The sequence below is a fragment of the Chlamydotis macqueenii genome, chromosome 22 (assembly GCF_036417535.1).
Source record: "Chlamydotis macqueenii isolate bChlMac1 chromosome 22, bChlMac1.mat, whole genome shotgun sequence".
NCBI lineage: Eukaryota > Metazoa > Chordata > Aves > Otidiformes > Otididae > Chlamydotis > Chlamydotis macqueenii.
Window position 1 is genome coordinate 1,002,652 of NC_141577.1, and position 26,980 is coordinate 1,029,631.

The 26,980-nt window shown below is 63.9% G+C and overlaps 2 protein-coding genes across 2 annotated transcripts; one reads left to right on the forward strand and one right to left on the reverse strand.

The window, feature by feature from the left end:
• Positions 1-3,954: 3,954 nt before the first annotated feature.
• On the reverse strand, positions 3,955-13,761 carry MFSD2A (MFSD2 lysolipid transporter A, lysophospholipid). The gene is made up of 14 exons (XM_086764938.1): positions 13,671-13,761; positions 13,462-13,584; positions 12,781-12,905; positions 9,284-9,407; positions 9,043-9,121; positions 8,395-8,567; positions 8,200-8,290; positions 7,487-7,608; positions 7,099-7,182; positions 6,129-6,212; positions 5,707-5,819; positions 5,357-5,500; positions 4,978-5,154; positions 3,955-4,618 (listed from the first exon to the last, which is right to left on the reverse strand). The coding sequence occupies exons 1-14, from the start codon at positions 13,746-13,748 to the stop codon at positions 4,561-4,563; spliced, it is 1,575 nt and encodes a 524-aa protein (XP_086621064.1). The 5' UTR covers positions 13,749-13,761; the 3' UTR covers positions 3,955-4,560.
• A 7,582-nt stretch (positions 13,762-21,343) lies between these two features.
• MYCL (MYCL proto-oncogene, bHLH transcription factor) lies at positions 21,344-26,091 on the forward strand. Its single transcript, XM_086765092.1, has 2 exons — positions 21,344-21,848; positions 24,279-26,091. The coding sequence occupies exons 1-2, from the start codon at positions 21,344-21,346 to the stop codon at positions 24,836-24,838; spliced, it is 1,065 nt and encodes a 354-aa protein (XP_086621218.1). The 3' UTR covers positions 24,839-26,091.
• The last annotated feature ends 889 nt before the right edge of the window (positions 26,092-26,980 follow it).

The window sequence follows — 26,980 nt, forward strand, 5'->3', positions numbered from 1 at the left end:
CCCCCCCCCTCCCCTCCATGCAGCCCTCGCAGCTCCCCGCCGCTGCCCTGGCAAAGCACACGGGGCCAAGCGGGACCTGCACCACTGCCCTCGCCTCGTCCTTCCCGGTCAGGCTGAAGGCCGCAGAGGAGATGAGCAGCCCCCCGCAGCCACTGGTGCTGTTTGCTTGGTTCTCTTGCCTCGTTTCCCCGCTGCCAACACCCCGTCTGCCTCTCGCAGCTGTGTCCATCACTGGCTGCAGCACGGTCAGACACTTCAGGGTCGACTGACGTGATACAAAATAGAACACAAGATACAACCACCTCTTTTCCATGCAACCAGTGACTTCTATTTCATAGCATCCTCCGGAAGTCACAGCAGTGAACCACCAGCCGCGTCCTGCCTCGCTGGCAATGGGGGGGCCGGTAATCCTGGTGGGCAACTCAGGCGGGACGTGTCCTCCCCCGCTGCAGCCGTGAGGAGGAAGCCGTGAGGAGGAAGGGAGGCTGGGGAGGAGGAACTGGGAATGACCAGAGAACGGGGAGAGGAAGAGCGCAGCTGGCTGCGGTTATCGTGACCCAGCCCTCGGCCGGTGTGTTTGCTCCTGGGGTGGGCGCGTTCAGCCCAGCGTGGTTCCTGCAGGAACAAAGATCTGGTTCCTGGTGAGGGTGGGTCCCGGAAGAGCTGCCGGTTTGCAGGGCTGTAAACCAGGTCAGTGCTCTCTGGGAGATCCCAGTGCCCGTAAACCGCGCCAGCCTGGCCGTCACTGCCCTGGCTCCACGGAAATCTCGCTGCCCCATCGGTTTCTGGCTATGTAGCGCAGCACCTTGGCTGCTCTTACGTCCTCAGAAACAGGGGCTTTGCAAAAAATTAACTACAGCCCACCAAAACAGGTCGGTAGCCTTCACTCTCTGTTTGCAGACCGAGTGACCTCAGCCAGGTGGCAGAGACAGAGTGACCCCTGGGGACAGCTGTACCCAGGAACGCGTCCGTTCTGCACCCCTCGGGCTGTGCAGCCAGCCCCGGGTTAACGCTGCCCTCCCCAGAGCCCAGCCCGCCCAGGGAGCAGCATGCCAGGGAGCTGGACCTGCTCGCCATGACCTGTTGGCCAGCACCTCTGTCCCGAGCACGACCCTGCTCCTGCAGTCTCGCTTCTCCCCAGAGCTTCCCAGGCTGAGCCAGTTTCCAGCTGGATCTCTTCCCTGATCCAGCCCCCCGGAGACCGTACCAGCACAGCGGGGTGGCTGTGCCGTCGGACACCCCTTTCCATGGGAGCCTGGGCTTGGTTCAGCTTGAAGTGCTGTGAAACCAGCCCTGGGCCACTTCTGCTGCAGCGCAGGGCACACGAGACCCTCCATCCCAGGGCCAAGGGAAACCCATCCCCAGCAGCAGCTGTTTGAGTTTCATAAGCCTCTCCCGCTGCGAGATAAACCCGAGGCTCTTTGCCCTTTCCCTGCAGATAAGGAGGGAGGTTATTCTTGCCCCCTGCTAGGAGAGACTTTTCACACTTCCACTTATCCCGTCGGGTAAGCAGGCACGGCACGGCCGCTCTTACCTCGGGAACTCTCCCTCCGGTCGCTCCCGCTGCCTCCGTCTGCCCCGGCAGGGAGGGCCCTGCCTCTTTGGCAAAGCCGCTCTCAGAGACAGAGGACGTCAGTCCAGTTTTGCCCTTTGGAGGCCGTGGCTGATGTTCCCCTGGTTCTGTCCCCTCCACGGTCACCTCCCAGGACGACTGCCCTACGGTTGGGGTGAATGCCTGTCTGCGCCCCATCACCTCCCCGGCGCGTCCAGCCCGGATGGCAGGTTGCTGGCTCACCTCGGAGCTGCCCTGCGGTGTGGTAGCATCCTCCTGAAGTGCCCCTGGTGAGTTTTGTGCTGCCAGAGAGGCAGAGCTGCCCACCGGCACGGGCACAGTGCCCTCCGGTCTGCAAAAGGCTCCCTGAGCCCCTGGCACCGGACGGGCAGCCCCTGCCCCAGCAGTCCCGGGAGCCCCTCAACGCCCATCAGCTGGGCACGGGGGCCGATTCCCAGCTCCTGCGCGCGGTGCCTGGCCGGCACAGCACAGCCCGTGCGGTGTTACGGGCACCAGCTCTGCGGGCGCTGAGCGCACAGCTGGCGCCCCGCATTTCCCACGCTCGGCCTTGGATTTCACGGGACCGGCGCTGCCGTACGTCAGCCTCGCTGCGGCTCACCCGGCCGGCGCGGAGCACGCAGCAGCCGTGTAGCTCCAGCTCCCAGGCGCTCAGGCGCCTTTCCCTCCTCCTCGGGGTTCGTGTGGATTAGGCCGCGGCACAGCCGCTGCTGGAGGCCAGCTGTGGGCGAGGGCAGCATCGCCCCACGCAGCGCTGGCCAGGCTTCCCGGGCCGGAGAGGATTTCTTCACGCTCTGCAATCACAGCTGAAGCAAGACCTGGTCTTTCCTTCAAGGCTGGAGTTTTGCCCAGGGCTCAGTGCTATCAACTCCCGTGGTCATTTCGCTCACCCCACTGCCCCCATCTATTTTCTTAAAAGCCCCAAAGAGAAGCGGTGTGCTCAGCCAGGGATGCCCGGGCCCCGGCTCAAGCTCAGTGTGCTGAGAGTCTCTTGAGCTGGCTGCAAAAAACCCGAGCAGAGACTCCTCGTGCACCCCACAGAGCCAGAAAAAAAAGAGGCACATAATAAAATGTCCCCGATCTATGTTGAAACTCTTTGAACAAGAAAAGGCTTAGCAGCAATCTTTCAAATCCCAGGAGACAGCGGCGCTGCCCACGCCCCTCGGAGGCGGCCAGGTCACGGCAACGGGCAGGATGACTCCTCGCAGACCCGGCCAGGGGTCAGCGCGTTCGCAACCATCGCCAGCCCTGTGCCTGGCTGGAGCTCTGCCTTACTCCTCCTCCTCCTCCTCCTCTCTCAGAGGGTGCGCGTGGAACCTGCCTGCCCTGCCACGGGGGCTGCAGAGAGCACTGGCTTTGTCCCACCCTTGCTCCTTCTCCACAAGCTCCATCCCTGGGGAGCAGAGGCCCCCAGGGCAGGGCTGACGCTGCCTTGCCCAGCACAAAGCCAGCTCCCAGCCTCCGTGCGTCCATCCCCCCTTCTGCTTCTTTCCCTGACCCCTCCACGGTGGCAGAGTGGGGCCCAGTTAAGCGTTCCCAGCTCAGGTCTAATCCCTCTGGCTATTTTTAACACCCCATCCTCACTGCACTCCTCCGTACCCAAGCGTGGAACAAAGGAGCAGCCACCCTTCCCCGAGCCCCCCGTGCCCTCCTTCCCCGAGCCCCCCGCGCAGAGGGGCCGCGCTCAGCTCGGGCACTGACCCCGCACGTTTCTCGCTGTGACAAACAGCCTTAACAACGGTGACGGCCCCGTTCCCCGCGCCGCGGCCGTGGGACGGAGCGGCAGGGCTGGCTGTCCCCTCGCACTGGGGATCTGCCCCAGCCGTCCTGGGGGCTGCGTCACCTCCGGTGCGTCCTGCCTGGGCTCCCTCCAGCTTTCCCCCTCTGCCGCCCCTTGCTCCCGCTGAGGGCAGGGCTCTCCCCGTTTCTGCTGCGGAGAGGGGAACATGAGAGCGAGGTATAAATATCCATGAAGATTAGCGCTTGCACAGCACTCTGCCCTCCAGAAAGGGTTGAGTGTCACCCGCAGCCTGCGTTCCCTTTCCCTCCGCTCCCCAACTGCCTCTCCCCTTTCCAGCCCTGGGTTCACAATCTCCGCAGCCAGCGCTTTCACGTCGTTCCTCCCTCCACCCCCGTTCCCTCTTGAAAGGCAGAAAATAATAGAGCCTTTGTGGGGCTGCCGAGGCGCAGGCACCGAGCGCGGAGCCGCACGGGGGTACGGGGCTGCCGGGCACGGCTGCTTGCCTGGATTACGGCATTCCTGAACCTTCAGCTCAGGGAAGTCAATCCTGCACCCCGTGGCGTGTAAAGGGACGCTGGGCTTGCTGGCATCCACAAAACAACAGCCAAACAAACAAAAAAATAATCCTCTGCACCCACGCTGCTGACTTCCCCCACTTTTATGTAAATTAATATTAATAGGTCCTCGAGTTCGGTTTCTGTACAGACATATACAAATAGGAAATAGCTTCATATTTACATCATTAAGTTAATTAGGCTCTGTAAAAAAAAAAAAAAACAAAAAACCAAAAACTAACAGCTTTCCAAATTAGTGTCGTATGTACAGACAGCAGAGGTGAGCTCACGTCCTTGCCGCAGTCACACTGACAGTGTAATGTACACTAATCGCTGCCCCGGTCCCACGGGCAACGGGCCCCCGCGGGCCGGGCACGGGCAGCTGTTACGAGCAGGAGGATCCCGCTCCGGGCTTTTCCGCTCCCCGGGACCCAGCAGGGAACAGTGCTTGTTTCTGGCGAGGCACAGCAGCACCCCAGGGCCCGTCCGTGTAATGTACACTACCAGCGCTCTGTGGATCCCGTGGAAGGCACGAGACCGGCACAGATGTCGTGTTTGAGCCGGTGGATGCTCTGCACAGCTTCTCCCCGGCGCTCCTCGACGCCGCGCGCCTACAGCGGTACGAGGCCGGCCTGGCCCCGAGGGTCCGGGGCCCTTGGAGAGCCCCGGTGTGAGTGGAGGGACCCAGCCCAGGGTCACACGATGCTGGCCAGTTCTGTGTTGTCCGAATCTGAGCTGCTGTTGCTCTCCTCCCTGGGGGAAAAGGGTTGGGGATGAGGCGCGAGCGAGGCGTGGAGCCAGCCCTGCCTCCAGCCAGGAGCACAGGAGCCTCCGAAGGGCTGGAGGAGGACGTCACTGCCTCGCGTGGTCCCCGAACGAGTTTCTTTAGCAACTGGGGCAGATTCCTCGTTGATCTCAAACACTTCATGCCATCTCTTTGGAAGTCAGGATTGGGAAAACAAGCCAGCTCTTCCCTCACCCCACCGCCCACACATCCTGAAGATTCCTGCACAAGTCACGGTGTGTCCCAACCTGTCTGGGCCGGGTCCTGCCCCCACATATCCCATTGGCATGCTGCGCTTGCTGCCTCCACAGCACAAGCTGACGCTCACCTTAAGTCCTGCAGGGCTTTCTTGTTCTTCCTCCGCTTCTCCTCGTCGATGGGGTACAGCTTGAAGAGGAGCAGGCCCAGCAGGATCAGCCCCACGGGCACGGCCGATACCAGCATCTTCAGAGTGAAGTGCACCTCGCGGGGCTGGGAGCAGCCCCGGGTCTGGTACCCTGCAAAGCTGCGGGCGAAAAGGCACCTTCAGGCAAAGGAACCCGAGTTTGCAGGAGACAAACTGCCCCTGCAGGGAGAGGTTTGTGGGGCCACAGCTGGATCTAGACCCCCCCACCTCCCTCCTGGCCCTTGGGAAGCAGAGATGCCTGGATGCGGAGGCACCGCGCTGGCCTCCCTCCCTCTTCCTCAGCTCCCATGCAAAAACTCACTCTAAGCTGAGTGTGGAGATGCCCAGGGAGACTCCAGAGGCAAACTTGGTGAAGAAGACATAGAAGGAGAAGAAGATGGCTTCATGGCCATGGGAGTTGGGCTGCTGCAGCTTGAAGTCATCTATGACGTCTGGGAGCATGGACCTGTGCAGAGAGCAGGACGGTAAACACTAGCACCGAGCCGACAGAGCATCTCCCCTCCCTGCTGAGGGGATTTCCCTCCAAGAGCCCCATCTTGGGCTGAGAACACTGCAGAAAGCGCTCCCAAGGGTTTCTAGTCACTCCGGCAGGTCCTTGCCCAGCTCAGCACTCTCAGGGTGCAGCGCTGAGCACCAGGACCTTGCACTCACCAGGGCAGGAGGAAGGCAGCTGCCACGCTGATCCCAGCTGCAACGGCCACGATGTAGGTGACGATGAGGTTACTGTCCAGGACCACCACCATGATGAGGAAGGGGATGGCAGACTGGACAGGGGACAGAAACCAGGCGGTGTCAGCAGTGCCTGACCCAGACTGCTTGGCCTTTCCCCTTCCCTCCATGCACGCCAGCCCTCCAGCCACCGGGACGGCCAGGGAAGCAGCGGTGCTTCCTCCCAGAGCCCTACAGCCACCACTTCTGCTTGCCTTGGCCACGTCCATGACAGCTCAAAGAGCAAGGTGAGGGACAGGCAGCAAATCATCATCAGCAGCCTCTGCCCAGCTCCGGCCCCTCTTGGAAGGACACCGCTCTGCTCATCCTCACGTGCACCCCTGCGCTCGAGGGGACCCACTCACCGAGATGCCCACGTAGACAGCAGTCTTCTTCCCAAAGCGGGTAAGGAACCACTGCCAGAGCGGAATGGTCAGGGTGGCCGAGAGCTGCGGGAAGAGAAGGAGGTCGTGGTGTCCCTCGCTAGCCGGGCTCTTCTGCAGGGGAAACGCTCTTCCCAGCAAGGAGCAGCTCCTGGGCACAGCCTCCTCCATCACATTCCCAGCTTTTTCCAGCACCTCTGATTTCCACACGCTCCCGGGGCTGGCACACAGCCACGCTGCCTGCTCCTGCCCTCACCCCATCCCTCGCCTGCTGCCGCGCCCGGGAAGGAGAGCTCGCAATTGGAGTGGGTGCGTGGAGCCACCTCCTCCCTCAGCGCGGAGCACCCTGGCACCCAGCACCGCTGTCCTCAGGGCAGCTAGCAGGGGCCAGCACACCACCCAAACCACAGGACTCAGTCCTCGGTGCTGGGATGGGACCTGATCCCGTCACCGCTGCCTGCGCGCAACGTGACCAAGAGCCAGGCTCTGTAGGGACCTCATCACCCTGCCCCTTGGAGCAGGGAGGGCGGGGAGGGCTCCAGGGATGAGGCAAGCTGGAAAGGGCTCTTGGGGAGCTGTTTTGCTCCATCTTCCTGTCAGTAAACACTGAGCTCCTGTTCTCAAGGCGCAGGGGAAAGGAGACAAGTGGCAGGATTTGGACAAAAGGCCCCCTCGGCTCCTGCTCTCCCCCATCTCTGGCCACCTTCACGCCGGAACAAAGGCCGTGCTGTCCTGCCAACCCAGCCTTTGCAGGATGTCTGTCAGCTCCTTCTCCCTCCTGTTCTCCTGGGGGACCTTCAGTCACTGTCCCCACGGTGGACTACCGCAGCCCCACGGCCTCCCTCCCCTCAGCCCACGGAGCAGCCATCCCACACCAGCTCCCGGGGAGGATCCCACAGTCAGCATCCCACCGCAGTCCCAGCCCCGAGGGATGCAGGACAGCCGTACGCACCATGATGGCCAGGAGGATGTTCTGAAACTCGTTGCGGAAGCCCAGGGTGTAGGTGCAGAAGAGGGCAAAATTGCCCTCCAGCAACTGTGGAGGAGGCAGATGGTGGTTAGGGGGGGGAGACGGGCACCCCGGCGGGATGCGCTCCTCAACGCAAGGCTTCTCACGTGCAAGCAGGAGAAGAAAGCAGCTATTCACCGAACCACCCGAGGGCACGAGGCCACATCCTTCCTCTCCGCCCGGGGCAGCTCCGGCTCATTGAGCTAATGCCTCACATGCTCCCAACCCGCCAGCGTCTCATTTGGGCCCCCCACTGCCCACCGCCTGGCAGTCTCCAAGACGCGCTGCTGCCGTTCCCTCTCCCCCAGCCGCCGAGCCCGGCTGTGCTCACCATGAAGGCCAGCGAGGTGAAGAGGAAGCCGGCGATGAGCGTGATGTAGGCACGGTGGCTCATCACCAGCTTCAGCCCCTGGAAGAAGGAGACAGGCTTGTCCGACTGGAGCTCGGAGGACTCTGGGGAGCAAATCGACCCATCGTTAGACCCACGGAAGCAGAACCCTTGGTGGCTCGTGCCTGCTGCTGAGCACCCGCACAGCCCCTGCCCACCTACAGAGTCCAGGCAACGCCTGCAGAGCCCTCCCTGCCCTCGCGCAGGGGGTCCCTCGGCCCCACGAGGGGAGAGGACGGCCTGGCTGATCTGCCTGGGATAAGCAGCGCTGGTGGCAAAGCGGAGGGCGGGAAGGACAGAAGCCACTGGACTTTGGATATCACCTCAGCCCGGGATGCCCTCGTTGGCACCAGCAGCCCCGGCCAGCCAAAGCCGTACGATAACAGTTATCTCTGACAGCGTGGAGCAGAGAGCTAAGTCCTCGGGGCTGTACCGTAACGCACGCCGGCGATGCTCTGGCCTCCTGCCCACAGCGCTGCCCTTCCACAGCGCCTTCCCCGGGCCCTGTACCCGCACGCCAGCTCCGCCTGCCCCTCTCCTCCGGTGCTTGACCCACCAACGAGGGGCGGAGAGCTCAGGCGGGCTCCTGAGAGCCCCTGGCAGGAGCCACGGCGCTTGCACAAGTCCGGGATATTCCAGCACGCCTCAAGCCTCACCTCTCCTCTCCCGCACGCCCACCGACAGGATCACGGCGCAGAGGACGTAGAGTGCCCCGATGACCCCCGCAGCTATCATGTAGGCATTCCTCTGCACAAGAGAGCGGGGAGCGGTGAGGGACAGGGCTCGTCCTGGGAACCAGCCCGGTCAAAAGGCAAGGAGAGCAGGGGCTCCAGTAGGTCACCCCAGCTTACCGTGTCTGTGAGCGACCCGGTGTCGTGGGTCATGTTCAGCTCCTCCAGCGCCACCGAGGAGTTGGTCTTGCCGATGAAGAAGGGGCTCTCAATGCAGGGAGTATCAACCTTGCCCACAATCTGGCCCTGGATGGCGGTGCCCAGTACAGTGCCCAGCACTTCCACCGTCATTCCTGGAGGGAGAAGCCAACAGGACTGAGCACAGCCCCTGGGCACCCAGGGCATGGGTGCAAAACCCTTCTGCACAGCAGGGCCTCCCCAGCTGCGATTCATTGTCCTTCACCAGGAGAAGGGAGCCCACCCAGTTCTCTCCCACAGCTCCCTCCAAATCCCCAAGTGATAAAGCTGCAGGAGAACATCTGCTGGGGAAACGGAGGAGGGGCCATGATTTGGTCACGCTGCTCCCACTGCTGTATGATAGAGCAGGAGGAAGAACTTGGGAGCTCAGATCTCCCCCAGCCCCCCCAGGCACCTGGCCATAACAGACACCCCCTCCCCATCAGCCCAGCTCTCACTGGTCCTTGAGGCGGGGTGTGACCAAACGAGCCCTTCCAGCAGGGCACCTGGAGAAGGATCGCGCCCCAGCGACAGCTGCAGCAGCGGAGCCGAGCACCGGCCGCGGCAAGGCAGGGAAGGAAATGCTCTTACGGTAGGCGGTGGCCGAGTCCCGCTCGCTCTGCTCCCTGCTGATGAACATGGTCAGCGCGGAGTAGGGCACGTGGAAGCACTGCAACAGCACGAGGAGAATCAGCTCAGGGGTGGTGTGACAGCCCGCAGGACCTGGCACAGGGGGGACCGGCCCCTCTGTGTGGCTCAGCAAGGTGAAGGCAGAGATTCATCCTCTCCATCCTTCGCCCACTGTCCTTGGCACGTGCAGAGCCTGACTCACCGTCACGAGGGTCTGGAAGGTGCAGTAGAAGATAAGGTACCACATCACTTGGCCCCTGGAGATGTCCGGCACAAACCAGATGAGGAAGTAGGAGATGACAGCAAATGGAGTGGAGAAGATAATCCTTTGGGAGGACACAGTGTTAGCCTCGCAGGCACGCGGTGCCGGGGTAACCCCCCCAGCCCAGCTCTCCCCACTGCCGCACGTCCAGTGGGGCTCAGGCATCTGATTTTGGGGGGTTCTGAGCTGCCCCAGAGTGGCCCACCCTGCTCCAGCACTTGGACAAGAGGTGGTTGCCACAGGGGTGATTCAGACCAGGCTGAGGGCAGCAGCTCAGGTCTTACAGGGTCGGAAGGTGAAGACCTGACTCAGACTTCCAAGGCAGAGCCGCAGTGGCAAACCCAGCCATCCCCGCTTCCATGGAAGCGATTGATTTTCTCCTGCCTTCGGCTTCCAGTCCCGGCCCTGACCTCTCCCCTGGCAGCCCTGCTGTGTGTTTGGCGGGATGTCATCACCTCCCTCGTCCCGGCAAGGGCTGGGGAGCAGCCAGGCAGCGCAGCCCGGCGGGCCCCGCAGCCAAATGCCCCTTTGCCAGCTCGGCTTTGCTGCCGGCCCCCCCCCGAGCCCCGGTCCTAGGGTCACCTCCGTTCTGCTGGCAGGGACGGGGCAAACCACCAGCCAGCAGCAGGCTGGCTCTTTCCTCCACCCCTGCCCGGCTTCCCAGAGCTGCGGACACAGGGATGCGGGGGGATTGCTCAAGCGCCTGGGCGCTGGCAGCAGTCCCAGCAGAACCAGCCAGCGAGGGCGATCGCAGCGGGAAGCCACCCAGAGCATCTTTCCGCTTCATCCACCGCGTCTCACAACCCTCGTCCTGCTGCAGCCCAGGCGTGGAACAGCTCTACCCTGCACCAGTGGCCTGGGACACCGAAAGCCCCAGGTCCCCCCGTCACTCAGGGGGCACAGGAGGAGTTTCTCCTCCTGGCGCAAAGCTATTGGGGTTCCATCCACATCCGATTAGGGGATGGAATTTGCCTGGGGATTGACAAGCACCCTGCGCTCCACAAACCACCGGACAGAGGCCACGTCCTGGAGCGAAGCCAGCAGAACCAGACGCAGGACAGAGCCACGCAGGGTCAGGGCTGGCCCTCCGCCACTCCACTGCCCAGGTACAGCGAGATCTTTCCATCCGGGCTGACGTTTGGGACGCAAAGTTTAAATTTAAAGTTGGGGAGATGGCGGGGGGAGGGAGAGCGGAACACCAGATCTCCACGGATGGAGAGCCGGCAGCGCGCAGGACCCAACCACATGCGCATTTTTCTGCGCACACGTCACCCCCGCGGGGGGAGGAAAGGGGTGAGCCAGCTCCAGCCACTCCTCTCCAGCGCTTATCATGCGTACGTGGAGCGAAGAAAAATTTTGAATGAGTCACTGCAACCGCGCGTGGCGGGAACCGCGTCACGCTGACGGTGGGCGCCAATCCCCCCCCTTGTGCCCACCCCAGCCCCAGGACGGGGCGCTGAGCGCTGGCCAGGGCTGACCGGCAGCTCCTGGCAGCCGTAGGCGAGTGACTGAAAGTTACCCCTGACCGAAGCCGAGGTGATTAAGAAGCTGCTGTGACGCACTCGCCCGCTCATTGGCCACGAAAGATGGTGTGTTCCTTTGTGCCACGGCCTGCGCACCCCTTCCCAGCCCGGCGGTTAACCGTTTGCGAACGGCTGCCGCTCGGAGAGGGAAGGTCAAAGCTGGGGCTCTCCAGTCACCAACACGTCAAGGGAAGAAAAAAAGTTTCGCCACTGGGAAGTCTGGGGTGGTCGAGGAAACGGGAACCGGCTCGGGGCAGGGGACAAAGCGGGGTCCCCGAGGTCGGGGGAGAGGGGGAGGCAGCCAGCGGAGGAGCTGCTGGGACAAAACGTGCTAAAAAGTTTCAAAAAGAAAGAGCTGAAAGGGAAAGAGGTGAACTCAGGGAAGGTCTCCTCTCCCTTCCGAGGGGCCGGAGCAGCCCTGATCTTTGAGCCTCGCCGGTCAGACCCTTCAGAGCCCAGCAGAAACTCCCGACAATAAACCCTCGCTGGCAGAGGGTTACGCAGGGTCACCTCTCGGGTGCCGAGGGCTGCGGCCAGGCAGCTCTGAGACCGCTCCGCGGCCACGGCCTGCGGCTCCCGGCTTTGCCGCAGGGAAACTGAGGCAGAGAGCAGCTCCACAGCCTGGGGCCACACAGCCCCACACAGCCAGCCCCACCGCAGCGAAAAACCCCGAGTTCGGGAGGTTTAAACTCAGCTCAACTCCATCCACGTTGGACCAAGCTGGTTGCCCTTGAGCCGCGTACCACAGCGGCGAGCTGCTCACAGCCGGGCTGCCCTGGCACTGCCGAGGGGCCCAGCGCAAGTCAAACGCTCCGGCTAATTTTAACGAAGCAGGAGGAATGCAGCTGCTCCATCCCCACCCCCTGCCTGGAGATTAGAGAGGGGAGCAGCGGCGGCCACCCGAGCACGCACGGCTCTCCTGTGCAGCCCGGCCTGCACGCCCAGGCAGCTCCCCGCAGGCAGCCCCGCTCTAATCTCCGGACCCCAGACCCTGCCACACGCGCGGCTGCGGAGAAGCTATTTCAGGCCGTGCGCGGAGCCTGGCTTTAACAACAGCCGCCTGCCGCTGCCCAGAGCTATTCCAGGCAAGCCCGGAAACCGAGGGTATAATCTGCGGGGGGAATGGACCACGTCCCTCTAATTCCACTCCCCCCATGCCCACCCCCTTCGCTGCATTGTATTTCAGCGATCCCGCAGGCACCCAGGGCCTGGGTTATTTTAGCACAGGACACGCCACCATGGCCACGCTTGGGCTTTAGCGCCCTGCAACACTCCATGTCCCGCGCAGGGCAGGTGTTTACAGACACCATAAGTCTGCCCTGGCTGTAGGCACGAACCCTTTGGGGCTTTGCAAACCCTGTCCTGTCTGCTCCAACTCCCCTCGGCACCCCTTCGCTCAGCACCCGGCTCCCGAGGGCAGCGGAAGCACCCACGTGCAGATGCCCGGCTCCGTGACAGCCGTTTTCCTGCCAGAAGAGCATCCTCGTGACTGTCAGCCGGCACCCCGCCACCGCGCATCAGCCGCACGCATCCCCGTCTCTCCTCCCCGTGGGTGCGATGCCACCTGCTCTGCTGGCGACGTGGCCCTGCCGCTGGCCAGGGCTCAGCGGCCGGCACGGGAACAAAGCCCAGCATCGGATCATGGCACGGGGGCAGCTCTCTGGGAAGCTGGAGCTGCTGCAGGCGCACTGACACGGAGGACAACTGGGCCCAGCTCAGGACTGGTCAGAGTAACGGGTACAGACCTGAACCCCCCCCACCATGGGCTTTCTGGGGTGCTTGGTACCTCACCGGGGTGAGACAGGGCGTCAGCGTGCTCTGCCCTGCAAACCTCATGCCCAGGGACACCCAAAGCTGACTGGAAGCGCTGTGACACGCCGGGCAGGGATGCGGGGTGCTACAGGCGGCTCTTACCAGGGCATCAGGCGGCCAAAGCAGGTCCACGGTGTTTTGCTGATGAAGAAGCCCACCATGGGGTCCGTGATGGCGTCCCAGGCTCGCCCCACAAACAGGATGATGGAGGCATAGAAAGGGTCCAGCTGCCGGGAGACACCTCGTGTCAGGACACTCAAACCCCCGCGCCCCCACCTGCCCTTCCTGAGCTCCCAGGACCATCCCAACCGTACCATGGGCCCATCTGGGAGTGGGGGATGGACCCCTCAGCCTCCCATTCGGTGGGATTTTGGGGCACGGTGACCCAGTCCCTCCCAGCACTGCCCCACCACGCTCCTTCCACACCCAGCTCCTGCCGTCTTGGACCAGATCTCCCCAAAACCCACCCACGGGGGCAGCATGAGGGTGCCCCACGGGCACTTCTCCCTCCTCACTCCACACCGTCCCAGAAGGCTGCGGGTCCGCGGGACCAGATCTCGTGGGACTGACGGACACCGCCAGCCCGTTTCGCGGCCCGAGACGCGGAGCTCCCACACGGCTCCCCGCGTGGGGCCGGCCCAGCCTTCGCAGCGACGCCCACGCAGGATCGTGACCGATACACACCGCGGTGGGTCGCAACGGGCGCTGCCGTCCGACGGGAAAAGCGGCACCGGTCCGCCCGACCCCCCCGGCCCCTGTCCCCCGGGTCCCCGTGCCCCGTACCTGCGCCACGTCCAGGAGGTAGAGCTGGAGGAAGAAGCCGAGGGCGCAGCCCGTGATCTGGTAAGGGGCCCCCCCGACGGCGTAGCACAGCTTGCTGCACACCGACAGCCGCTCCCGGTTCTCCTGCAACCGAGCTGGGCGTTAGCGCGGCCGGGAAGGGCCCCCGCGTCCCGTCCCGTCCCGTCCCGCAGCCCGGCCTCGCAACTCACCCTGCGGCGGGGCTGGCGGCAGGCGGGCGGCAGGAGCCCCCCGGCCCGGGCTCGCTCCGCGCCGCCGCCCCCGGCCATGCCGTGCGCGATGAATGGGGCTGTGCCGCCGCCTGCGCGGGCCTTGTACCGGCACCGCCCCGGGACCGCCCCCCCCGCCTCCCGGGACAGCGGCCGCCTCCTCCGCCAGCCCCCAGCTCCTTCCCGCCGTCCTCCGCCGCTCCGGTCCCATCCCGCCTCCTCGTCTCTGCCCCCATCCCTCATCCCCTCGTCTCTCAGCCCTCCATCCCCATCCCTCCGTTCCCCCACCCCTCCATCCCCTCATCGTTCCTTTCCCTCATCCCTCCATTCCCTCATCCCTCCATCCCTCCATCCCCTCATCCCTCCATCCCTCCATCCCCTCATCCTCCACCCCTCCATTCCCTCATCCTCCACCCCTCCATCCCCTCATCCCTCCACTCCTCCATTCCCTCATCCTCCACCCCTCCATTCCCTCATCCTCCACCCCTCCATTCCCTCATCCCTCCACCCCTCCATTCCCTCATCCTCCACCCCTCCATCCCCTCATCCCTCCACCCCTCCATTCCCTCATCCTCCACCCCTCCATTCCCTCATCCCTCCACCCCTCCATTCCCTCATCCTCCACCCCTCCATCCCCTCATCCCTCCACTCCTCCATTCCCTCATCCTCCACCCCTCCATTCCCTCATCCTCCACCCCTCCATTCCCTCATCCCTCCACCCCTCCATTCCCTCATCCCTCCATCCCTCCTATCTCTTCATCCCCCCCATCCCTCCGTACCCCCACTCCATCCCTTCCCTCCGCCCCTGCCCTCCATCCCTCCCCTTTCTGCCCCCCCCTCCGTCCTGCCCCCCGGGTGCCCCCAGGGCCGAGCGAACACAGCCTTGCCCGACAAGGGGGCAGGGCTGGAGGAGGCACCATCACCCCCTGTCCCACGGATGCCCAGTGGCGCCAGCTGGCGAGGGCTGGGGGCTGGAGACCCTCGGTGCCAGCCCCGGCACGGCGCCGCTCTTGACCCCGCTCGGTGCAGGCGTCGCAGGTGAAACGCTTCACACGCCGGTGATTTAGCGGCCGTTTGAGATTTATCAATGGTGTGAGGTAGGTCGGAAGGTGAGTTGAGCAGCACTTAATCGTCAACCAATTTAAAGATTAACAAAGTGATGCAGTAGAGTATGTTGTAATTAAAACAGCGACTTCATTACAGATTCGAGAGTGACGAGATTCATACTAACGCGCTCCAGGGTGTCCGAAATCAACGTGTGTGTGTATAAACACAAAACCACAGACCAGAGGCGTTCGGATCCAATGAAATGTCTGCAGAGGAGACCGGCCTGGAGTTGAAAGTTTCCTCCTCTTTCTTGAGTTTGGAGTAAATACAGCGCGGCGGCTTTCCTCAACGGGCGATAACTGAGCCTCGAGAACTCGAACTTCACCCTGGCCTTGCGCTGGTGTTGCTGGCACATGGTCCCTAAACCCCTTCGGTCGAAGGCGGCTGCACCCGAGAGGCGTCCCAGCTCAGGGGCAATGTGTCCCAGTCTGTTCCTCACTGGCCCTGAGGCCTGGGATGGGAGGAACCGCCCCAAGCGCCGAGGTGGTTGGGGAGAGGGCTGCCCACCTGAGGGGCCGAGGTGAAGCAGGAGCCCCCCAGCCCAGCATCTGCATCGGTGGGTGATGCTGGCTCCCAGATCCCAGCGCCTCTCCCCTGGCCGCCCGTGGTGTCCCCCGCACCCAGCAGCCATGTGGGCATCAATCCCAGCGCCGCTCAGCCTGTGCCAGAGCCGTGTCACCACTGGGACGGCCAGCAAGGGCTCAGGCTACCGGAGTTCAAACATCGCCCGGAGACGTGCCGCGGGACGGGGCTACATAGCGTGGGGCCAGCGTGGCACCCGGTGCTGTCGCCCGATTGCCACCTGGAGCCGGACTTGGAGCTTCCCTTACGTGGGGACAGGGACAGGCAGGGAGGACGGGCTGGCACCGAACAGACTTGGGATGCAGCAGAGCCCAAGCGGGCGCTGGGGACAAGCGGAGCAGGTGGCCCCTGGCACAGAGCGGTGGCACAGAACCCCCAGGCACTCCTCGGTTTCGGGAGCGCTGTCACCCTTGAGTCACGGTTTCCGGCCCCTCGTACGACGTGTGCAGCAGGTTCCCCCGGCACTGACATGCGTCACAGCCCTGTGCCCAGCCGTACTGGGTGCTCAGGGGTGTCACCGGCCGGGGAAGGGGGCCCGTGCGAGGTGTTCAGGCTGTCCAAATTTGCTCAGTGACACAAAATACCTCGAAGCAAGAGGGGAGCGAGGCGTGGGCAATGCCAGTTGCCCAGCCGGTTTGGTAGAGCCCTGCCTCGGGCTCCTCGCCCCGCTGTGCCGCGCTGGCTCGGGTGCATCTGGCATGGGGCAGCCCCAGGGCAGACACCCCAGTGGGAGTTGGAAGTCCCCTGGATTCCCCAGGAGAAAGGAGTTTCATATCGGGGATGGGCTTGTACATCTGCTGGCACACTTGTGTAATGAGTCGGAGCAGCAGAGCTCAGAGGGCTGGGACGGGCACTGTGACCCTGCACTGAAGTGAGCAGCACAGTTTAAGGAGTCTCGGTTTTGGGGTCTGTGCTGCCTGCTTCGCCCGGTGGTGAGAGGGGTGTGTGGCAGTGCCACGTGGCTGTGGCCGGCTCGCTGCTGGCTCTGGGTGCTGGCACGGAGCAGAGGGCCCTGGAGGCTCTCTTGCTGGGGACGATCGCATCTCCGGGCAGCCGCTGGGGACATCCATGCGGGTTTGCGTCCCAGTCCAAAGCACAGATTTGGGTACCCCAAAGCGCTCTGTTCCCCCAGTGCGCGTAACCAGGAATCTGCCGGGGGGGTGTGTTTGGGTCAACACCCTCCCAGCTCGGTACCGGGACTCCTGCTCTGTGCCTTAGTTTCCCTCTCCGCAGAGCTCCCTCTCGCAGGGGAGCAGAGGGGACTCCCACGGTGGCGTGCGCCTGCCCTGGAGGGACCAGGCTCCCTGGAGACCGGTGATTTTGTCCTCAGCTCCCCATTGTGTTTGGCCCCGGCACTTCTGCTCTGCTCCCTTTGTCCCGGGGGCTCCTCAGCCCCCGATGCTTTTGGCATTCCTGTCCTTGAGCTGAGCCTGGGAAGCTGCCTCCTGGGCAAAGGCAGCTTTGGGGGAACAATGAGCGGCCCTTTGTGCTGGAGATGGGGCAGAAAGAGCGCAGATAGGGGATGGGTGGCCCTTCCTTACGTATGGAGTAGGGAAGTAAAAAGACCAAGATTTCCCGGGATTAGGAGGATTTTCTCCCCCAAATCTGGTATTGCACAATTTCCGCTGGAGGATTTTAGACCTTCTTCCCAAACAGATGCTTCAGGGGATCCTCACAGCAACAAATGAGCTGCCGAGGGCTGATCCCAGTGGGGATGTTGGTGCAGCAGCTCCCGCCAGGCTTGGGGTCCCTGGAGACCACGGGTGGCTGGGGCTGGGCCGCTCACGGGGTCACCCTTGGCACCAGGACCAGCTCGGTGTGATGGTCTCACAGGCAGGACCAGAGCTCAAACACCGCTCTGAGGGTGACACCACGCCATCCCGACTGCCACGTCCCTGAGCTGGGGACGCCACAGGGCTACAGGGGTGACTCTTGAGGGGCTGGGACCCAAATGCCGGTTCTGGGGACGTGGTTCAGCCCCAGGGACAGGGATAGGGGTGGGGGCTGCTCCAGCGGATGACGGCTCTGCCATCCCGCCCGCCACCCACGCCTCCGCGCTGTCGCAGATCCGGCACAGCCCGGAGCAGGAACTGAGCAAACGTGAGCGCACTCGAAACCAGACAGCCCTGCCAGGCTGGGCCAGCCGGGACGGGGAGGACGGGCTTGGGGGCAGACAGCAGCAAGCGGGGTCCCAGGGCTGTTAGGGGCTGCAGACTGGCCTCGGCGTGGCTCCCCGGTGCAGGGACAGCTCTGCCCGCATGCCGCAGAGCTTCTCCAGGGCTCAGGGCACCTCCTGGCACCGGGCAGGGTGTCCCGGGGGCAGAACGGGTCCGGGGGGGCGCGAAGAGGCAGCAGGGCTGGAGCCGATGGTGCATTTTCCTTCCCCTTCTCTGGAATTCGGTGCCTGCTCAATGCAGAGAGGGTGGTGGCACCCCCGGGCTGTCAGTGCTGTCCCCTTGCCCCCTTCGGTCGGGCAGTATTTCGTGGTGCTCTCATACCCCAGGGACTCGGGCAAGCGTTCTGCAAGGGCTCAGCCAGCCCCCACGGCCGCTGCCCCACAGCTTCACGGGGACAAAGGGGACACGCGGCACGGCGGCACACGACAGCCACCTCGTGCTGCCCACACCTCTCCCGTGTGGGACCCCGGGGGACACGTCACAGGGCTGAAGGCGACAAGGAAGGGGGCTGGGGAGGTGTTGGCGTGGGGTGTCTGGCGTGGGGACCTGGGACCCCTGTGAGGATGGCAGGGTGGCTCAAAGGCTGCTGCCGCAGCGGGATGGGAACAGCCGGAGGCAGGGCCAGGCTCGGGGTTGTCCCCAGGGGGTGGGGGTGGCCATCGCCCGTGGGGAAGCACTCTGGGGCTGGAGCTTCAAAGTCCAGCCCTGCTGTCACTGGGGATCCAAAGGGCGCTGGGGGCGGGGGGCCGGGAATCGCCTTGCGTCATGCGCCGGAGCCTCGCCAGCTCCCGCCGAGCTGTGCCAACGCCGGCGGCACGTGCTCAGCGCCGGCCGTAGAGCTGTGCCAGCGCCCCGCACTCAGGGGCACGGCGAGGTGCCGGCCCGCCCCACGGGTGGCCCCCCCAGCACCGTCACCCTGCCATGCTGCAGCCCGCGGGGCGCCCAGCCCTGTTTGTGCAGCCGGCGTGGGTGCCGGCAGCGAGAGGCTCTCCCGGCTCCTGTTTGCCGAGCGCCTGGAGAGGCCGGGATGAAAGGGCCACGCGGCCCCTCCAGCCCTCTCCAGCGGTGCCTTCGCGCCTTCAAAGCATCCGGAACCCCTTGAAGCCAGGACGAGCTCCCGCCACACCCTGGGAAAAGCGGGAGAGGTCCCCGAGGCCAGCAGGGAGGGGCAGGCGACGGGGCGAGAGCTGTAGGGTGTTGGAGCCGTTGCTCCCGCGCCCGGGGACGCGCTGGCGTTGGAGCAAGGGGTCTGGGGCAGTGCCAGCTCTGTCCCCGGCTGGGACCCTCTGTCCCCACCAACCCCGGCGGCGCTGGGGCAGGACGAGCCCCGCAGGCCCCGCAGGGTCGGCCCCTGCCCTTGGTACGAACGGGACGATTTTGTAAGAGAGGGCTTCACCCGCGCTTCCTGGGGCGGCGGGAGCCGGGATGGGGACACGGGGACACCCTGGGGACGTGCCCGGGACTCCCAGCCCGGCTGGGGACTGGGGCGACGCTGGGACCGGAGCACAAAGGAGACGTCGGGCCTGGCTCCCGGAGGTCTGGACGCTCGGGGCCGCTCTGGACGGGCCGGGAGGACGTGCAGGGTGCTGCGGCCACGGCGGGGACCCCGTGCTGCCAGCCCCGCTCCTCCCCACCGGGCCGTGGGGAAACTGAGGCACGGAGCTGCGCCCAGCGGGCAGCGCCCCCCCAACCCTCCCCCCCCGCTCCGGGGGTCCCCTCCAGCTCCCTGCTCAGCGGGGTGTCCCCGGCCCGGCCCCGCCGTCCCGGCCCCGGCCCCGGCCCTGCCCGTGCCCAGCAGGTGGCGCCCCGCGCCCGTCGGTGGCCGCGACCGGAGCCCGGGGCCGGGGGGGGAAACCGGGGGGGCTGTGCTGGACCGGGCAGTGCAGCCCTGGGATGTGCTGGTCTGTGCTGGCCTGCACTGGACTGTGCTTTACTGAGCTTTACTAAACTGTACTGGGCTGTACTGGATGTGCTGGTCCGTGCTGGGCTGCACTGGGCTCGTCCGTACTGGGCTGTATCGAGCTGTGCTTTACTGAGCTGGACTGGCCTGTGCTGGGATCATGGTGGGATGTGCTGGGAAGAGCTGGGGTGTGCTGGGCTGTGCTGGGATCATGCTGGGCCCAGAAGGAGCTGGGATGTACTGGGCTGTGTTGGGAAGAGCTGGGGTGTGATGGGCTGGACTAGACTGGGCTGGGCTGGGCTGTGTTGGTCCGTGCTGGGCTGTAGTGGGATTCCTGAGCTGGGGTGTGCTGGGCTGTATTGGGATTCCTGTGCTGGGAAGAGCTGGGGTGTGCTGGGCTGCACTGGGCTGGGCTGATCTGTGAAGCTCGGCTGTGCAGGGCTGTGCCGGGAAGGGCTGTACTGGGCTATACTGGTCACTGGATGGGGCTGATGGCTTCTTGCAGTCCCCAGCCCCCCCTGGCTCCCAGTGCTGCTGTCTGGGGCAGATCCTGTGGCCCCAATCACACTGGGTGGCGAAAGGAGGGTGCGGTGCTGGGGCTGAAGGGGGTCAGCGCACGCTGCTGGGGGGAACCAGCTCCTCCCGGGTGGACTTTTTAATGGCACGGGGCTGCGTGACGACGTCACGGCCACTAGCGTGTGAGGGGAAAGCCCCGCGGTGTGTTCACATCTGCTGAAGGATCACGGCAGTGGAGAGACGCGGCGTCCTGCTGGGCTCACCCAGGTCCCCGAGGACACAGCGCATCTCTCCGGATCCCCGGGCTGGGTGTGCCGGGTGCCACGTGGGCAAAGTTGAATTCGGGCAGAACGACGGGGTAGGAATTCCCTCAGCGCTGGTTTTCTGGCGAACCCACGGCCTCTCCTTGTTTTTAGCCACCTCTGCTGGAGTCGGTGGTTTTCGGAGGGGCAAAGCTCCCAGCTGGGCCTGTGAAGGCTTCAAGGGGGGAGAGACACCTCTGGGTGGCACCTGGGGTGGCACCTTGGGCGGGACACAAACACCAGGTGACCCCGCTGCTGCCCAGGGCCCCATCCGCAGGGAACAGCCATGCAGCAGCGACGGGCAGCTGTGGCAGAGGGTGGGCGTACGGCACCGGTGTCAACCAAGGGGAGGTGGGGGGTGCCCAGGCAGGGGGAGGCAGATGGCAAAGGGTGCCCGGGGTGGTCTCTGGCAGCAGCTGAAGCCTCCGTGTGACTTGTCCCCGCTTCTCCAATTTGCTCTGCCATCGCGCTCGGCCGAATGTCCCCAAGGTGGTGGCACCGCCGTGCTTGGCCTGGCTGCCCCCAGCCGAAACCTTCCTTGCGGAGGAGGGACGCCTCTCCTCAGCACCCGCAGAGGGGGTCCCCCAAACTCAGACCCTGCTAATGGGCTGAGGGCGGCACTGGCAGCGGCAGGATGCTCTTGGGGGCCAGCGAGGGTCGCCCAGCCCAGCACCTGGGCCCACTGCTCAGCATCCCCGTTAGTAGGATGGGGGAACCCTGGGAGGGGGGCCGCGGCATTCCTCACACCGTGCCCCCGGGGGCGGGGAATCGGCCGTAACCCCCGCCCCTTATGCAAATCACACCCCGGCGATTGGCGGGGGCGTGGCCGGGCCCCGCAGACAGGCTATAAGTGCGGGTGGGGGGGAACAATGCACCCGTGGTCCCGGCGCGGTGCCTGGTGCCGCCGCCACCCGCAGCGCCGGGCCGGGGGGGTGCACGGGGGCAGGGGGCTCCCCCCTTCCTCCATGGGGTTAGAGGTGCTCCTTTCCTGAGGGAGGGGGCTGCAAATTGGGCGAGGGGGTGCCTTCCCCCCCCCCCCTTTTTTTTTTTTGCCACTCCCCCCATGCCGAGATGGAGTTGGACTCGTACCACCACTACTTCTACGACCACGAAGCCCTGGAGGATTTCCACCGCTCCACGGCACCCAGCGAAGATATCTGGAAGAAATTTGAACTGGTCCCCACGCCGCCCATCTCCCTCCTGGGCATCCCCGGGGAGAAAGGCGGCGGCTCCGGGGCGGAGGATCGCTCGGGCTGCCTCCCCCATTACTGCCTGAGCGGGGAGGAACCGGAGTACCTGCTGGGCAGCGGGGAGATCTTCGGGAACCTGAGCGCTTTTATCCTCAAGGATTGCATGTGGAGCGGGTTTTCAGCCCGGGAGAGGCTGGAGAAGGCGATGACAGAGAAACTTTCCGCGGGGACGCAGCGGGCCACCCCACACAAACCCTCCTTCGCGCAGGATTTTGGGTTCAGCAGCTCGGTGAGCGAGTGCGTGGATCCCGCTGCCGTCTTCCTCTGCCCGCTGGCCGAGAGCAAGGTCCCCGCATCCTCGGGATCCGAGGGCCAAAGCGATTCCGGTAAGGGACCGAGGTGCGGGCCGCCCCCCCGCTCCGAGCCTTGCCGCAACCCCGCCGTGGAAAACACGCGTGTCCACGCGTGCCGAGAGCCTCCCAAGCCGGGCAGCGCCTTTGTTGCGGCTTCAAGCGAGCCCCGGTCCCGGCCCCACGAACAAAGCGGGTGGGCTGCTCCCCTTCCCGCGGGGCTTCTGCTCGGGGAAACCCCCGTCCCTCGCGGAAGGGTGCGTGGGGCTCGCAGTGGCCCCACGGACGGGCTGGCGAGGGGCAAGTTTGCAGCTCACCGTGGAAAGTTTTGGTTTGGCTTTTTTTTTTTTCTTTTTTTTTTTTTTTTCTTTTCCCCCGAGCGTTGCAGCGTGCTCTGCTGCCGGCTCCTAACCTCGACTGCTTCCCCTGGCGCCCCACGCTCACGGGGCCCACGCGGGACGGGCTTTCCTGGGGACAAAAAGCAAAACATCCCCTGGGGCCGGCAGGTTGCGGGGCAGCGGCCGCATCCCCCGGGGCGGTGGCTCCGTGGGATGGGGCAGGAACATCCCGTATCAGCTGCGGCGCGTCCCAGCCCACCCCCGGGGCGCGTCTGCTTGTCCCGCGTGGGCAGGGCGTTTTTACACGAAGGGGTCGAGCTGGGAAGCGGGTGCCTCTGAAACCCACCAGCCAGGGGCAATGCGGTGCCAGCCCCCCCGCATCCCATCCCGAACCCGCCCACTTTCAGCCCCTGTTTCCAAACATCCCCCCGACTCGAGTCTCCCCAGACCCACTCGCTCCGTGGCGGGGGCCGTTTTCCCTCGCTCCCACGGACGCCGGGCTGACTCGGCTGCCGTGGGGGAGCCGTCGCGGCCCCGCGGTGCCTTGACCCCGTTAATAAATCTGCCGGTGGCAGCGACCTGCGCCCGGTGAGTCACGGTGCGCGACGGGGACTTAATGCCATTAGGAGCCCGCGGCCGGTAAGCGGGTCACGGGCGGTAAGAGGCTTAACCGGGGCCGGCGGGGGATGGGGGGCGGGGGGAAGCGGCCGTAGGGGTCCCGGTCCCGGTGGGGTCCCGATCCGGCCGCGCCACGTGGGCGCCGAACAAAAAAAAAAAAAAAAAAAAGCAACAGATTGCAAACAATGAGCGGGGCCGCGCTGATGGACAGGAGCGTGGACCAATCCGGTATTACAGCAGCCGGCCGGAGTCGTCAGGCAGCCAATGGGCGGCTCCGGGAGGCGGGGCATCGCGGTCTGACTTTTATTAATGAGCGTGGGGGGATGTGTGTGTACACACGTGGCTGAGACCGGTCGGGTTGTGACACTGATGAGCGTAGGGGCAGCGAGAGCCCCCCCGCTCCCGGCAGCTGCAGTGGCAGAGTGGTTTGGGCTTACTGGGCAGAGCCCCCAGAGCCTGGGGGGCCGGGGCACGGGTTGGGGGCTGCAAGCAGGAGGGCGACCCGGAGCCCAGGTCCTGTGGCCACTGCTGGCCCTGTCGCAGGAGGGCTGGGGGCCAGGCCTCTGCCCCAGGTGCCGGTGAGGGTTTGAGCATCTCGGGGGACTTTCAGTGACCGGCTGCATCTTCCCCCCAAGAAAGTCTAAGAAAAATGGTGCAAGTGCATCCCTGCGGTGAGAGCCACCGCAGGCCAGGTCACCCCACTGTCCCCTGGGGCCAGCTTCGTGCTGCTGGGCTTTGCTAGGTCAGGACTAGCCGCACTGCCAACAGGCAGGCTGCTTTGGGTCCAGTTGTGCTTTATTTGGGTCTTGCTGTTCGCAGCTCTGATAACCTCCCCACGCTGACCCCTGGGCTTGGGATGCCTTCGAGGTTCACCGAGTCTGTCGGAGGGACCCCTTCACCTCTCCCTCCCCCCCGCGCCCTGGGGGGTTGTCCCCTCTGTCCCCGGGGAGCCCGGCCTGAATGGGGTTTGTCACTCGTGAAAAGTAACGAGTCACTGAGGTGGGAAACTGCGGCCAAGGGGAACAAAGGGCGGCTCTGCCCCCGCGTCCCTCATTTACAATTCCAATGGGCCATGAAAGTGCCCGACCGGGATGAACTTTGGAGTCAGGCTGTCCCGGGTCCCCAGCATCCTGCTCCTCCTCTCCCCTCCCTGGGCAAGTGGGCTTTTCTTGCCCGTGGTCCTTTATCCTGGACACCCGTGGCTCCTGGCGCAGAAGAGAGGCGGAACTAAAGCCCCATCCCAATATCGGGGGACTGGGCACATGGATGTGGGGGGAAGGCTTCTTCCTGTGCGATGGTATCGGAAAGGCATTTAAACAACATAATCCCTTCTGGAGGTCGCAGAGTGGCTTTGCAGAGCAAACTTTTGTGGGACAACAGAGGGGAGATCATCCAGGGGCTGTGGGGAGCCCTGGCAGGGTGACGAGGGGTGAGCTGGGGCTCCTAGCTGATGGGGATGTTTTTTGGTTGTTTTTTTTTTTTTTTTTTTTTCCGTGTCTGTTTTGAGCAGAAGGCGAGGAGATCGACGTGGTGACGGTGGAGAAGAGACAATCGCTCAGCCTGAGGAAGCCGGTCACCATCACGCTGCGTGCCGACCCCTTGGACCCCTGTATGAAACGGTTCCACATCTCCGTCCACCAGCAGCAGCACAACTACGCTGCCCGCTCGCCGCCGGATGCCTGTCCCCCACCGGAGCCACCCCAGCGGGACGAGGCTGAGCCACCGAGCGCCGCGGAGCCAGCTCCTGCCATCGCGCTGCCTGAGCACGGCTTACCGAAAGCCGGCAGCAGCCCTGGCTCCGACAGCGAGGATGTGGCCAAGAGGAAAAACCACAATTACCTGGAGCGCAAGCGGCGCAATGACCTGCGCTCGCGCTTCCTGGCCCTGCGGGACCAGGTGCCCGGGCTCGCCAGCTGCCCCAAGACGCCCAAAGTGGTGATCCTGAGCAAATCCTCCGAGTACCTGCAGTCGCTCATCAGTGCCGAGAGGAGGATGGCAGCTGAGAAGCGGCAGCTGCGGCTGCGGCAGAGCCAGCTCCTCAAACGGATTGCTCACCTGAAGGGGCACTAGCACCTGATGTGTCCCCCACCCCGGTCCCTACAACCCCCTGGCTCCCTCTCAATTTGCACATTTTTTTTTTTTTTTGGTTGTTTGTTGAACTGTTGGCCCCAGGGGGCTGGAGCACGCGGTGGTCGCCGCATGTGAGGTGGCTGCGGTCATGCTCCAAGCTGTGGGAACGGGGCCACAGCGGGGACCCCCGTGCCGCATCGGCTGTCTGCGGCTGGCTTCTTGGCACCGGGTGTTGTGAGATTTTCCCCTGTGAATCTTTCTCAAGTGACTGCTTCAATTTGCAGACTCAACCCTGTTCCCCCTTCCCCGGCAGCCTCTGCACCCCTCTCTGCCGTTTGCCACCGACAGCATCACAGGGAGCTGCCCTGGGCGTCCGTCTTGCCCTAAAAATCCCGTGGTCTGCTTCGGCTCAGGGAAGCAGGCAGAGGCAGACGCAGAGAGCCCAGCACGGGGCTCGTCTTGGGACAGATCCCCACGCAGAGGGCGATGGCAGGATGTCTCTCTTGCCAGGGTCGACAGCCCCCCGCGGGTGATCCCCTTGCTCGGCTGGACCGTACCTCACTTTCTTACCACTTCACGCAGTAGCTTGTCTTGGACTTTTTTTTTATGTTCTAGAAACTGCTGCTGTAACTGCGAGTCTTATACTGGAGGCTGTGTTTTTATACTGTATTTTTGTACCACTTTTTGAGAAGTATTGGTAAAGAGTTTGCTTTTTTATATATATATACAAACTTTTTTTTTTGGAAGGGGGCTCCTGCTGTGGGGGAGGGCTCAGTCCTGCTGCACTTTAGGGAGATCAGGAAGGGGCTGGCTCCTGCCGGACCCTCGAGCTGAGTCCTCGTGGAGGCCAGTTTCCCCCTTGCAGCTCTCCAAACCACCCATTTGCAATAACAGGGGATTTTTTTCCCCTTTTCCATCCTTGTGAGCATCCTTGTTGCCCCCTTTCCCACCCTTGTGAGCACCCCCTCACAAGCAGCCACTTAAAATCCCCAGCAAAGCTTTGGGCTTTGTGAGGAGCCTGGCTGGAGGGGGCAGGTTGGGTGCCTGGTGGGGGCTTCCCCCCGCCTGCCGTGGAGTACAGGGGTGGGGGAGTCCCCTGTCCCCTCCCGGGGGTGCTGGCAGGGGTGGCCCCGCAGGACGGCACCCTGGGGTCCCCGCTGACCTGCTGAGAACCATTAGCGTTAACACTGTGGTCAGATTTAGCACTTTCTTCATTACCTCACACTTCATAAATAAATAAGTTTGTGACAGCCTGGGTTGGCTTTTTCCATGCAGGCGCTGTGGGTTTCCACGTATCGCGCGGCGATGCTCCCGGGGGGGCTGGCCTGGCTGCTGTGCTTCGGGGTGTCCTGGCCGCTCCTGGGCACGAACAGAAGGGAATATATTTTGCAGCAGGGCTTGGCTGCCTCGCTGCCAGTACGACTGAGCTCTTTGTCCTGGCTTTTTCCCAGCGATCGAAACAGAAGTGGTCGCGGTGATGGGGCCAGGGAAGCGAATCACCTGGATTATTTTTCTTCCTTTTAAGTGGCTTTGTTGGCAAGGAGGGGCAGGGTGCCCGCACTGGGCTTGGAGAAGGCTTTGGTGTAACTATAAACCCCCCTAATGGGGCTGGGGGCAGTCGGTGTGGGGCGACGGCTGCCCCATGGGTCAGGGGACGGGGCCGTGGTTGGCAGTAACCCTATAGGGAGGGGGGAACACAATCCGCTCGCTTCTCAGGGCACCGGGGAACTTCATACACCCAGATTTGCTGAGTGGGTGAAATTATATATACGTGAGTTCTCCCCGCCGCCCCTGAACCCGATGCTTTTGGGTTTCCTTCATACCGGCAGCAAAAGTCTTACTGTAAACGCAGGAGGGACGCGGGATCTTGGATCTTGTTACTGCTGAGAAGACAGGAGAGAGCTGCTGCTGCTGCAGGAGGCTTGGAGGCAGCCGGCCTTATAAAGCAATGATTCTGCACGGAAGCTCTTCAACACTCGATCCCTTCGGTTCCGGCGATGTTTCACGCTTTCTGCGTGTTGCATCACGCCGTGTCGCAGCGGTTCAGAGCGGTATTAGAAGGTGCTCACAGGAACCACGGCTTAAACATGGAGTGGGGTGACCTAAATCTGACACCTCGCTCGCGCACAGGAAACAAAGCCC